This window comes from Polypterus senegalus, chromosome 4 (assembly GCF_016835505.1).
Source record: "Polypterus senegalus isolate Bchr_013 chromosome 4, ASM1683550v1, whole genome shotgun sequence".
NCBI classification, from domain to species: domain Eukaryota; kingdom Metazoa; phylum Chordata; class Cladistia; order Polypteriformes; family Polypteridae; genus Polypterus; species Polypterus senegalus.
The window spans coordinates 114231994-114246702 of record NC_053157.1 but is presented as its reverse complement, the minus strand read 5'-3'; the positions used below and the strand labels follow the sequence as shown (position 1 = coordinate 114246702).

At 36.5% G+C, this 14709-nt stretch overlaps 1 protein-coding gene across 1 annotated transcript in view; it reads left to right on the top strand.

The window, feature by feature from the left end:
- scfd2 (sec1 family domain containing 2) overlaps window positions 1-14709 on the top strand; it is a 585419-nt gene that overhangs the window by 468711 nt on the left and 101999 nt on the right. The window contains exon 6 of the mRNA XM_039751194.1: window positions 1349-1494. Within this exon, the coding sequence (XP_039607128.1) occupies window positions 1349-1494 (146 nt within the window). The remainder of the gene's footprint in view (window positions 1-1348; window positions 1495-14709) is intronic.

The window sequence follows — 14709 nt, the reverse complement described above, 5'->3', positions numbered from 1 at the left end:
AAATGAATGAATAGATATATATAGAGAACAAATGGCCACAAAATGTGAACAGACAATTCATAAAGACCCCAATTGATTTTTAACCTCGACTTTTTTTAAATAGTGTCACTTTGTATCCCAGTTCAGTTTGTCCCGGGAGGACCAGTTGTCCTTCTCCTTGTCTTTGTTTGTTTTCTTTTGCTTTCATAAAAAGATTGCAGCTTTTAGTAGCATGTTACTGTTACTTATTTCTCATTTTAAACAAACCAGTACAATCCTCTAAAGATGGTGTCCACTCCCCACGATGCATTGCAGTGAGACATATTGCTAATTAGCTATAGAACAGGCAGTGCTGTTTGAAAATGTCATCCATAACCAATGCAGGAGAATCACAGAAACAGTGTCATGTGTTTAGCTAAAACAATTACAAATTTGGCTGAATATGAAATGTGCCCATTTTTTATTCTGTTTTCTGCCAGAATCTGTTACATCCCTAGCTTAGACATTAGTTAGTTTAATTCCCAGGTAATGACTCTTGCCTGTCTTTAAACCACAATTCACCCTGCTCCTTACTTAATTAATTTCCTGGTCTTTTTAAACTCTTAACAAAAAGTGCACACATTTTAACATCCCGAAGTTATGCACTGCAGCCTTTAGACTACACTAGAAAATACAGAAGACCCAGTGACCGCAATGTTCTGTGAACATTGAACAACTGGGAAACTTTGACAAAACTGTAAAAGGGTCCCGACATCTGTTAAGATGGGCTTGCATGTTGTACGACAGGTATAAGATTTTTTGTTTTATTTGATACCTATCTTAACCATCATCACTGTGTGAACAAATGACCCTCAGTCCTTACGATAAAAAGAAATAAAACCTGTTCAGATAAAATGGTCTGGCATCGATCTGCTGTGTGCTGAAAAGCATAGGGGTGGTCTTTTACTAAATGATTTATACACAAAAGGTTCAAGCAGTTTCCGGTCACCTGATGCTAGACTGGATACTTCTCTACAATGTCTGCTCTGGCATAACAAATTTAAATAAATGTTTTCACCTTTCAAAAATGTAACACAGACCATGAAGCTTTATTTAGTAAAACTGCATGCGTTTAATTCATATATGTTGATTGGTTTTCTATCATTTTATTATTTCATTTTTTTTTTTTTTGCTATAAATTGACATAGGCTGAAGTAGGCTTCTCATTAAATACATGGCTGAACTGAGATAAATTCCTTATTATAATTTAACAGGAAAATGGAACAGATTACGTCAACTGGTGTTATAGATGTTTACCGAGTGACTTTTTACTGCAATTATTTCTTATTTGGATTAATTAAATGAGAGTGTTTTTATTTTTGCATTTTAGGATGCTCTTCCTTTTCTGAAATGACATCTGAGAAGAGCCAGATTGTTGTGGATAAGATGTTTGAAACCCTGAGAGGGATTACAAGAAACAGAGCACATCTGAAGCAGTTAAGATCTGTGTACACTCCAGGGGACAACGTGCACCAGGCAAGTACATAAGATTCTCTTACAAAATTGCTGCTTAACCTTGCAACAAGCTTTCATCCTTAAACAGGATTAAACTAGAACATACTGACAATACTCCCAGCTTTTATGAGAGAACAAAACTGAACAATACTAATTTTGATTTTTAACATTTAAGACAGAAAATAATGTGTCCAAATACGTAAAATCCTTTAGTGTGTTTAATATATATTTAATGTTTTATAGTGCATATTATCTTAGTACTGGAACTCTTATGAACACAAAGCTGTTTAATAAACATAGTTTATTTTTAATTGGTTTGTTTCATGGATGCTTATAGAAAGAAGAAGTGTCAAAACAGGTAGACATTGCAGTTTTTGCCTGGGCATTCAATGGCACACAAGGACTGTCATTTGATCTATAACTAATAGCTGGCCTAGAATAGAGCCACACTTGACAGTTTGTCAACCCATCGCATTGCAATCCTGGATTTTAAAACCACAAAATTAATATTTAATAAGAATTTGTCTCTTCACAATATAAGTAAAATTATTCACCAGTTTGGGTGTTTCCAAAGAGAATACCTATGCAGAAAAATAATACACACAGTATATGGATTTTTTTAGGTGCAAAAATAAGTGAACTTTACTTCTATGACTTACATCAAGGTAATGCAGGTTGGGTTGAGTGTTAGCCAATTAAATAAGCTATATAATATAATGGAACATTTGGAATGATGTGTTAGGGTGGAGCAAACAGAAATAAATGCTAGAAAGTAGTTCAGTTACTCTTTCTATGAGTGTATCATCATGCCTTAAACTAAGGAAACATTACTAGAATTGACATAAAAAGCAGTAGATACGTATCAGTCTCGACAAGGTTATTAAGCCATTTCAAAAAGTATTAAACTACTGTATAAATTCACTGTTGGGCATATAGTACACAGTTGGAGGGCATTTAAAAATGGTAACTCTACCTTTTAGACATCATCCTAAATTTCATCCAAAGATACGAGGAATATAAGAGAGGAATATAAAAGAGGTAAACATAATCCTAAAATAACATCTAGAGATTGATAAGCCTCCCTCAGTATGCCTCAGTAATGCATTTATCTACAATAAGAAGAATCCTGAACAGACATGCCATCTGTGGAAAAGTTGCCAGAAAGGTCTTTGTTTGTTTGCCAGAGACCATCTGAACTAACCTGAAGAGTCCTTAAAGTCTGTTTTTCTGAGAACAACAAGAGGGCCCATGTTTGACGACAGCACAAGACAGCCTGCCACCGACAGAACCCTATTCTTAATGTCTACTATGGTGGTGGGAGTGACCTTACGTTAGGCTAGGTTTTTTATTGTGGCCCTGCACAATTTGACATCATTGAGGGACTCATGAATTTCTGAGAAATATCAAATAATTCCTGAGAGGAATTTCAGTCCATCGCAGTTGGATGATTCAAGTTGGGAACAAAGCAGATGTTTCAAAAAGACGAGAATCCTAAACATTCAAGCAAGTAAGAAAGTATAGCTTAGGAAAAGAGGAGATTTCAATTCCTTAGAATGACCAAGCCAAAGTTCCAACCTAAATCCTATTTTAGCAGGCCAGTGGAGTTTAGTGAAGAGGATTGGGAAAAAAATTGCTTCAGTACGATGTTAGGGACAGATGATTGGTTACAGTAGGTGACAGTGTGAAGTCATTGCTGCTAAAAGAGGCACCTCAAGTTATTAAATTAATAGGGGTCATTTACCTTTGCACACGAGAATCTGATGATTTATTAAATGCCACAGACTAATGTAATCCAAGTTAAAATATCTTTCTATGTATGTGAATTTGTTATTTAGGATATAGAGAAAAGCCAAGCAAAATAACACCCTTTATTGGCTAACTAAAAAGATTACAATATGCAAGCTTTCGAGGCAACTCGGGCCCCTTCTTCAGGCAAGATGTAATCCTGCATTTATGTGCATTTAGTTATGTGCATTTATTTAGGATACTCATTCAAGAGTTAATATCTCTAATGTATCTAAAATAATAATCACTGTCAAGTCATGTCTGGTTTATTGTCATGTGTACAAAGTACTGTACAATGAAACTCATACTTGCATGTCCCCACAGAAAATTGCCAATACAAAAAACATACACTTAGCATGCACCATATGTGTATTTATGTACCAGATCTCACAATATGTATTTGCAAATATAATATATTTATACACTCTATTATGTTACCATATTTGTCTTTATGATTGACTATTCAGCAACCTTATGATTTGTGGATAGAAACTGTCCCAGAATTTGCTGGTGCATGTAACAACGATCCACCACTGTTTTCCAGAAGGTAGGAGTGAGAAAAGCAGCTATGTAAGACAGCTGAGGTCTTGAATTTGCCTTTTTAAGGCAAGTGACTATTGTGTATCTTCTGAACAGTAGGTAGCTTGGTGCTAGTAATATTCTGCTCCACTTTCACCACCCTCTGTGGGGCATTACGATCTTGACCTGAGCAGGCATACCAGGATGTGATGTAGTCAGTAAGGGTGGACTCCACTGTGCACCTGTCTGTAAGAACAAATGGAGAAGTGTGAGCCATTTTGATAAGAGGTAAAATTTGTTATATCCACTTTTACAGTTTATGCAGATACAGTTTATCTGTGATAGTCACAGAAATGTAAAACTGCTCACTCTTTCAAAAGCATCCTCTCTACTGTAGATGGAAGTATGATCTGCTTTTTGAAGTCTTTGCCCAGTTCCTTGGTTTTGCTCATATTAAGGGTGAGACTGTTGTTCTGGCACCACTGAGTCAGCAGGTAGGCCTTTTCTCTGGAAGCTGCCTCATCATTGTTGGAGATCATGCCTGCGATGGTGGTGTCATCAGCAAATTTAACAATGGTGTTGAGGTTGTCTGTTCACATAGTCAGAGGTGGACAGGGAGTACAGAAGGGTGCAACACACTGTTCTGTGAGGGACATATGTTGAGTGACAGCATGGAAGATGTGATGCTGCCAGTCCACATGTGCTAAGATTTATAGGTTAAAATCCAATGTCAGAGGATGGCACAAAATTATAAACTGAGAGGTATGGTGGTAAACTTCGTTGGTACGTCAGTGTTAAATTATGAGCCGTAGTCTATGAGCAGGACTCTGGAATAGCAGTTTATATTATTTAAGTGAGCCAGGACTAAATGAAGTGTAGTCAGTATGGCAACTTCTGTGATCTGCTTGTGGTGATATGCACAATGGAGATAAGCATGACTATCCGGAATATTCAGTTTAATGAGACCTAGCACTAGTCTCTCAAAATCCACTTTTGTTTTCTTAGGCATAAAGATAATTGTCCTTTTGAAGCAAGTGGGGAACCACAGATTCTGTCAGAGGTGTATTAAAGATGTCACTGAAGACATAAGCTAAATTGTCTGTTACAGGTTTGTAAAACAGGTCCTAAAATTCCATCTAGACCCACTGCCTTCTGGATGTTAATTAGCTTAAAAGTCCTCCTTTCATCATGTATAGAAAGAAAGGAAGATGAACCGAAGGGTACTGCAGACAATCAAGTGTTGGACTGCTTCTTGCCATGATCAAAATGGGCATAGAAAACTTTATGCAGATCAGGAAGGGAACATGCAGATGAGACAGCATTAGGTTTTACTTCATAGTCTGTCGGCATACTAATCCTTGGGAAAGCTTGTGTGAATTGTTACAGTTGCTATATTCCTTCTTTAGTTTACTCCTCTACTGATGTTTACTTAGTTTGATTACATAGCTGTATCACTGGCATCTGACATGTAGGATATACTGTAATGTATAGTACCTTACAATGGCAAACACTCTTATTAGAGACCTTAGCCATCCTGCACAGTCATCTTTCTCCCCGCTCCTTTTATAGCTAACAGTTTAGGATCATTTATAATTATACCACTACGTTTAGGGGCCATGTTTATCTCAATGTTATGAGGCTACTCAAAATTATCTCTCATACTCACAACTGCATGAGTGTTTTTTGTAAGTATTGTTTTATGTTGTTAGTGAATGATGTTCTATATTTGGTCTGTTGTAGTTATTGTACTACTGTCCCTAGTAATGGGAAATAATCTGTGTGGTCGATAGGGGGCGCTCACACTCCCTTGAACCCCTGTCCACGACTCCAGACACCAGGTAAAAGTCCAAATTCTGACTTTATTAAATCTCCACAGTGTACAAAACACCCACTCCTCCACTCTACTCATATAAATCACTAAGAAAACACAATAATAACTACAAATACAATCCTCCAGCTCCCAGACGCGTTGCCACCCTTCCACCCAGCTCAGCTCGCCGTCTGGGAGCTCCCATAGTCCTTTTATATCTCCTGACCTGGAAGTGTTCCTAATCCCCAGTCCATGTGACTCTCAATCACTTCCGGGTCAGGTACAAGTTCTTTCTTCACCCCGAAGCACGTCATTCCTCTTGTCCACGTGTGCTTCCGGGGCGCAGGGAAAATATCCATTGCTCCTCCCTGCAGCGTCCCCTAGTGGCCCCCATGGCATCCAGCAGGGCTGCGCATAAAAATTACATTGTCCATGATGCCCTGCTGGTCTTCTGGGGACCTCCATGCTGCAAGGAGGGATCCACCTGGCGGCTTGGGGGTATTGGCCGGGATAAACGGCCGGCCATCCTCCACATCGGATAATAGTTTCATTGTGCTGTGCCCATGACAACTTATTTAAACTAAATTTGAATTAGAACTGCATAGAAGGCATATCCATCCTGTCATTAAAAGTAGAGGACAGTTATTCATGTTGAGGTCCTGCTTCAATAAGGAGATTTTAATGTTGAAACTCTTGAAACATGGAAGTCAGCTACAATACTCTGCAAACGTTTTAAGAACAAGTCACAAGGGGTTTGTGCTGGAGAAAACAAACTAAATAGCAAAACAATTCTAGTTTTGGCTTTAGTTTTGTTTTGTTTTCAACTTGGCTATGCTCTTTAAGCTTTGGCATGCAGTTAAGTGACTTGTTTGTATCAACATTAGTAAATACCCATGACTATCCTTTACTAAAGTTTTTGAAGAAGGAACTTCTTTTGAACTCTGCTACTCTTTTTTTGTTAAATGAGATTTTATAAATTTCCAACTATGTACTGTATATTATGATAGACGTCTTGTAATACAACAATCAAATACACTTTACTATAAATAGTCAATCCAGCAAATCACAGAAAGGGCTAAGATTCATGAATCTTAGACAACACTGTAAAGAAAAAAATCCCTTATCCAATGCAGTGAGAACATGAATAATGAAAGGTCTACCATATCACACTTTTTCAATTTGATTGAAACAATAAGAGTGAGGTAGAAATATTAGCACAATCCCAACAGACCTATTTAAGAATAACCATAATGAGCCTAAACAAACTCTACCAATAACATTCATTAGAAGTTTTTTTTAGCTCTTGGTAACATAAGCAGAGGTATGTGTAAAACAGTGAATTACAACCAGGTTGATAGATGCTGTAGGTACAGTAGACAGTTACATTTTCAGTTATTTTTACTTGAGTAAATTTCATTTATTTTTGTTAGTTTGACAAAATCAGATTGTAGACTTTTTAACATTATTTTCCAGCAAATCACCGTTATTCATTGCACAGTCCAAATTATTCTAAATTAATAAAAGAGAAACATCAAGTGTGTTGTCACCTTAGGTTATAGTTCTGTGTTGCTCAGAAATAGCTATTTTTTGTATACTCCAAACTACCAGAGTTAAGATTTCTGTGTTTAGCCCACTCTGGAGATTAATGGGACCACCTGATTTCTTTAGGGTACTGTATTTCACACACTGCATACAATAATAATTTTGGCATCTGAAAGGGTACAGTTAGTGAGCAACGGTACAAGATTTTGAATATTTAGTTTGAATCTGTCAAATATATATATAAAGAACCAAGTGGAAGGCAGGATCAAGAACCAGAATAGCTGTCTGCATCTGATGAAGAGTACTTTATGGTCACTGCCTTAAGGGACAGACAAATCCAGTGAAGTGCTTACTCAGCATCTTCTAAAGTCATCTGGCACCAGAGTACATGCTTCAGGCATGAGAAGAAATTTTGAAAGATGGTCTGGTAAAGTGTGTTATACCTAAAAACTCTTCTTACAGAAAATCAAATAACAGATTCAATTATCATGTGTGAAATACCATAAAGCATGCAGTAACAATCAGTGGCAGAAATTTGTATCCAGATTTTGAAATATATGGTTCACAAAGATGCCAGTATGTCAGAAGCGGACTTGAGGAGAAGTACATTGATCCCTGTATGTGGCCTTTTGTGAAGTACAGTGATGGCTTGGTCATGATTTGGAGTTGCGTTTTTGCAAATGCTCTAGGAGATCTGGTCAAAATCAATGGGATGAAGACTGCTGAAAAATGTAAAAAGAGTTTTTTTTCCGTATACTGTACCTTTGGGAAACAACTTATTTACAAAAATACCACCTTTCAGCGCATTAATTCTAATCACTTTAAGCATACTATGAATATAACTGATGAAGCACTAACAATATTACACTGGTCTTCTCAGATCCCCGTCTCTAAAATAAATGAAGCTGTGTAGGTTCAAGTGGGCAGGGTAAAGAGCAAAAGGAAGCCAGGCCAAACAAATGGATATGGCAAATCTTACAAGACTGAAAGAATTTACCACAGAACAAAATTAAAAGTTGTTTGCCAAAGCACATTGATTCAATTTTCTGTTCTAAAGGAGACCTCGCAAAATTCTCTCTCTCGCTTCACTCTTTCTCCACCAATTTAAGAGCAGAAAAAAATGTATCAATGTAAATTAAATTGTGTGGTTGGTTGTTTATGTGTGTGTTTTTTCTAAAGTTGTCTAGTGTTCACTGTCCGTATTGCTGCCTTGAAGTATAATTTGCGAAGGGGATTAAACATTTTGCACATTATTGTGTGTCACGCTTTCCCCCTTTACCTCAGACATTTTAGAGCACAAAGGCAAAGAGACCACTAGCCAAGCATGCTGAAGCAAACAGAAGGCACCTTGAACAAAGAGTAACGATCAAGTCAAGGCAAGTCCCTTCCATCGCTTCATGCAAAGTTTTTACTGGAAATTGGACCATAGAGGATGGTGGTGCTCCACCAAAAGTGAGACATTGTCTTTCAGACTTGGGGATTGTTAACTGTGCCCAGAGAATTACAACTTTTAATAGTTAATTAACAGCTAGCTAGTATTTCATTAATGCAAGAATGTAATTAAAATCACATGTCTAAAATCTCACATGAAAAGGCTCTCAAAAAAGAAAAGTTTGTTTAAAAGAAAACCTTGTAAAATCATTGCTTAGGTATAAATAATTTTTTGAGCTTTGTTTTTTATTGTGCCTAAGACAAATTACATAGTTTCATTTCTTAAAATAAGGGTGTCTTTTAAAATGGCACTCTACAGAGAAAGATAAGGAAACTTAAACTTGGTGCCTTCAGTCTTATTACTGTCTATAATCAAATGTGACAATGAATTAAACAACAGTAATTATATAAATAAATAAAAAAAATCTTCCTACACTTCTTGCATTTATATGACAAACAAAGTAAGCAGGGACTGGCCCTTTGCTAAAGTGGCATTTAATCTTGTGCCACTGGTAACCAATGCAGCACTTTAATGTTCCCATCTCACCTGCCATGGACATTTTAAGAGAGTAGCAGAAAACTCCTTTAGAAAATGCACTTCAATGTGGAATTTAGGAAAAGCATTTGTAATCTGCTCAGTATTGTGTAGCATAAGCAGAGCTCTGCACCCCGCCGTGAGTGAATCTCAGTAGTCAGCTCAATTAGTTAACCTTTTACTTGTGGAAAAAGTGAATTTTATATTTGGAAGATCTGTACATTAATCAGGGCAATAAAAACCCCAAATATTTGTATACATGCATTAAGGCACTTGTAACTAATGCTAGGGACATATATGTAAGTAAGCAAGAGTTAGAGTCATACATTTTGAATGAAAACGTTTCAATTATTCAAAAAAACGCAATGCTCAATGCAGATTTGTTGTGTAAATAAGGTAGTCACTTTAGTAAAAGTGTGTTTAAGTCATTTAATTTTTATCAAGATCCACTTAGGAATAATATCTTGAAAGTCTAAACTTCACATCACAGAGGGGAATTAATCAGTCGAGACAAAAGCAAAGTTTTCTTCCTAACTGGTCACATTTATCGTTTTTGTTCTTCTTCTTCTTCAATTTTTCATCCTGGGCACAAACTTCTGAAAGCTTTCAGCTGTTTTTATTTAAGCACTTCTGTAGTACATGGAAAATCTACATCACTCAATGCCATAGTTGCATTATTTCCTTCACATATTTTAGATATTCTGAATTACTAAGAGCTTATTTCTGAACATTGTGTGTTAAATGTTTATCAGTTGTTTCCTTTTCATCCTGAATTGTCCTGATCTGTAAATCTAACGGAAATGTGTAGAAAGCTCAATAAATAGGGTTTCATCTTTTTGTTGAGGTTTGGTGAATAGTTATGTGATATCAGTATTATTATATTGTACATTTTGGTTTTTTTTGAAAAGGCTGTTGTGTTTATTTGCATTCAAAGCAATCAGATTTCTTTTAGAAAGTGACCTATTCTAGTATACAGGTGCCGGTCATAAAATTAGAATATCATGACAAAGTTGATTTATTTCAGCAATTCCATTCAAAAAGTGAAACTTGTATATTAGATTCATTCATTACACACAGACTGATGTATTTCAAATGTTTATTTCATTTAATTTTGATGATTATAACTGACAACTAATGAAAGTCCCAAATTCAGTATCTCGGAAAATTAGAATATTGTGAAAAGGTTCAATATTGAAGACACCTGGTGCCACACTCTAATCAGCTAATTAACTAAAAACACCTGCAAAAGCCTTTAAATGGTCTTTCAGTCTAGTTCTGTAGGCTAAACAATCAGGGGGAAGACTGCTGACTTGACAGTTGTCCAAAAGACGACCACTGACACCTTGCACAAGGAGGGCAAGACACAAAAGGTCATTGCTAAAGAGGCTGGCTGTTCACAGAGCTCTGTGTCCAAGCACATTAATAGAAAGGCGAAGGGAAGGACAAGATGTGGTAGAAAAAGTGTACAAGCAATAGGGATAACTGCACCCTGGAGAGGATTGTGAAACAAAACCCATTCAAAACTGTGGGGGAGATTCACAAAGAGTGGACTGCAGCTGGAGTCAGTGCTTCAAGAACCACCACGCACAGACGTATGCAAGACATGGGTTTCAACTGTCGCATTCCTTGTGTCAAGCCACTCTTGAACAAGAGACAGCGTCAGAAGCGTCTTGACTGGACTGCTGCCGAGTGGTCCAAAGTTATGTTCTCTGATGAAAGTAAATTTTGCATTTCCTTTGGAAATCAAGGTCCCAGAGTCTGGAGGAAGAGAGGAGAGGCACAGAATCCACGTTGCTTGAGGTCCAGTGTAAAGTTTCCACAGTCAGTGAGGGTTTGGGGTGCCATGTCATCTGCTGGTGTTGGTCCATTGTGTTTTCTGAGGTCCAAGGTCAACGCAGCCGTCTACCAGGAAGTTTTAGAGCACTTCATGCTCTCTGCTCCTGACGAACTTTATGGAGATGCAGATTTCATTTTCCAACAGGACCTGGCACCTGCACACAGTGCCAAAACTACCAGTACCTGGTTTAAGGACCATGGTATCCCTGTTCTTGATTGGCCAGCAAACTTGCCTGACCTTAACCCCATAGAAAATCTATGGGGTATTGTGAAGAGGAAGATGCAATATGCCAGACCCAACAATTCAGAAGAGCTGAAGGCCACTATCAGAGCAACATGGGCTCTCATAACACCTGAGCAGTGCCACAGACTGATCGACTCCATGCCACGCCGCATTGCTGCAGTAATCCAGGCCAAAGGAACCCCAACTAAATATTGAGTGCTGTACATGCTCATACTTTTCATGTTCATACCTTTCAGTTGGCCAACATTTCTAAAAATCCTTTTTTTGCATTGGTCTTAATTGATATTCTAATTTTCCGAGATACTGAATTTGGCACTTTCATTAGTTGTCAGTTATAATCATCAAAATTAAAAGAAATAAACATTTGAAATACATTAGTCTGTGTGTAATGAATGAATCTAATATATAAGTTTCACTTTTTGAATGGAATTACTGAAATAAATCAACTTTGTCATGATATTCTAATTTTATGACCGGCACCTGTATGGACTTGATATGCATTGATGAGAGTGTGGGCACAACGTCAGTACTAACTGTCACATGTATGCTCTTTTTAATTTCTGTAAGAGCTTTAATACAAATCTGTAGTTGATTTGAGAAAGGCAAAATATTGTTTTATAAATGGTTGTTAGATTTCGCATGTAGTTCAAAATTATATAATCAATTCATTTGTGATCTGAAGCTACAAAGTATACTAAATGAAAATGACTTAAGTCATAGTGGATTGAACAGCATCTATAAGCAGACAGCATTCAGCAGAGATTGAAAAAGTCAAAAGTGACATATCTTGCTGTGCTAAGTACAAGTTAAAAGAGGTGATGTCTAAGAAGTCATGTCTGAGTATCATTTATAACGTTTTCTATCATGCAGGTCTGGAAAATGAGTGGCACAGATCAAAGAGAGGTCTGCCTTTTAGAGCTTAAGGATTGTCATGGATGTTTGCTATGATCTTTCACCAGAGTTTAAAGGACAAATTCAAACACAGAGTATTTTTGATACATAGTTTGTTGGTTAGCATGTACAAGAGGTAATTTCTTTAAATGCTTAAAATAATGCTCCACCCCAAGAAATGTTTATTTACCCCATGTAATTTGTTGCAATGGCTGAGAAAAAAAAAACTGAATTTCATATTATTATGGAAAATATAGATAAAACACTTTGCCATAGAATGGTTATCTATGGAGACCAACGGTGGACCATAGCAAACACATATAAAAATGTGCCTGAAATAAAGTGTCACATTACTTGTGTCGCATAATCCACACATCAAGTCATACAGTTGTAAGGTCAAAACAGGAAAAACCCATGTATTTTTTGCTAAAACATTGTTGAATAATTCCAGAAAGTCTGAGCAATGTATGTAGAGGAAACGTGTTTGAATTATGTTATTAATTTTAATACAAACAACAACGTATGGATAAGCGTAACATAATTTTTGTAACTAACATAAAATCTTCATTACGCAATCTGACTTCATTTTCAAAAATAACTGCTTTTACTTAGCTGGCAGATTGCCTTGAGGAGGTTTGTTGAAAGAAGCTGCACCACTTAATATTACACTTTAACAAATTATTTTGGGTGTAATATATTTTTCCTGTGAAACTTGTACATGTATTTATAGGTTTTTGATACCGAGGACCATTTCTAGCTACACATTTTTAGTCTCTGTGCTCCTGGAAAAATTAATATTTTATTTTACTCTTATTTTTTCACTACCATGTTGTCAATCCTGTCATCGGGACTCCTGTATCTCGTAGGATGTGGTTTTGAACATTGTGGCATCTGACATCATTGACACAGTGCTTTAAATACCAGCACAATCACCCATGACTAAGGATAAAAACAAAGAACTTTGTGCACAACAATTTCTTGGAATATTTCACTTTCCACGTCTTTTGGTTTTCTTTTTGACTTTTTTAGCAGAATTAGTCTTTTGGTTACTTTCCTGTTTCTGTCTTTTTGACTGCAATTCACCTCTTGATCTGTTATTTTCATTCTTTCTCTTCTCAGCCTTCAGACAAAATACTGAGATTCACTTGCATTTTCTGATCTTCCTATGATGACAGCCTTCATTCTGAAGGTTGTTTTCAGATTCACTTTTTTTCTAATATTTGTTGAATGTTAGTATTCTGCATGGCCACACATAGCTGATTAATAAAAGACCATAATAAGTTAGCACAGAAAAATACCTGCAAATTAAAGAAGGCAATGTGTTTCTCATAAGGTTAACAATTATGTAAGACTTGTAAATACAAGTGGAATTATAAGATATTGTACAATAACAATTCGTTTAATTCTTCTGAAACACATTGATCTGTCTGTTTTAAAAAAATCCCACACTGCTTAATTAAATATTTTACTTCATTGGTTAGCTCTATCCAAGCCATGACCTTAACCACCTTTAAAAAGGTAGCAGAAAATAAAATGCATGCTTTTGGAAAAACAGAGGGATGTGAAATGTATTTGAGTTTTACAAAGTGTTTATATAAGTAGCAACAAACTTCCTTTATAACATCTTCCTAGTGATCTTTTCTGGGTTTTTTTTTTTGTTGTTGTTGTTTTTCACACTTCTTCTTGTTACCTAGACTTCCAGAATATTTCTTCAAACATTTTCTTTTTTCTTTAAAAGCATGGATTCTCAAACTGAGTGCAGTATTTGTGGATGCTTTTAATTTTTTTTTGGTGCTCTTTAAAATGAGCTTTATATAAGAAAGTCTACATGACTGAGTGCCTGCACATTGATTTTGTGAGAGTACCTGCTTATACTGAGCAATTCAATCAAGAAATTCCTAAGAAGAAAATAAACCAACTGGATTTCCTCCAAAGGTGCTGCTTCTGTGTATTTATGAGTTTTGTGCTGAATGTGCTTTTAAGTGAAGAGCATCCCATCCTGTTTTGATCCCTACTTGTCACGCACTGCTGCTATTACAGGCTGTCATTCTCTTCAACTCTGTAATAGATAGTGGACTAGTCCTGTAAAGTATATTCCTTCTAGGCTGTGTGGCTCTTTGACTACACGCCTTTTCTCAGGGTGCTGCGCGGTTGCTATTATGCTACTCAGTCCCTAACCCACCATGCAGCTTTGAAGTGCTGTGCAGCTGTTCACCAATGACTCCTGAAGCTCCATGAAAGTATAAGCACTTGTCATTCATTTGATTGTGTTTCATGAAGATTGATACTTCCTGTTCGTGTAGCTTGTTTGATGTATTTTTTAATTCTTAGGAGGACTGAAGAAATTGGTCATAAATGGAAAGTACCAGCTCATCTGTTGATAACACCTCCTCAACAGTAAAACCTTAGAGGGAACATTGCCTGTAAATCTGAACTTATTACTGTCAGTCCAAAGTAGCATCTTGGCCAAGGTTGTTCCAATCTCCTTACTCTGGCACAATATGCAAATCTCCACGAGAGAACCTCACTTAAATTACTATATTTGTTCACACAATAACATATTTTACATAGTTTATAGGTGAGCTTGGACATAGAGATTATCTTTGAATTCCATAGTATAATCTAAAGATTTAGTTCCTACTT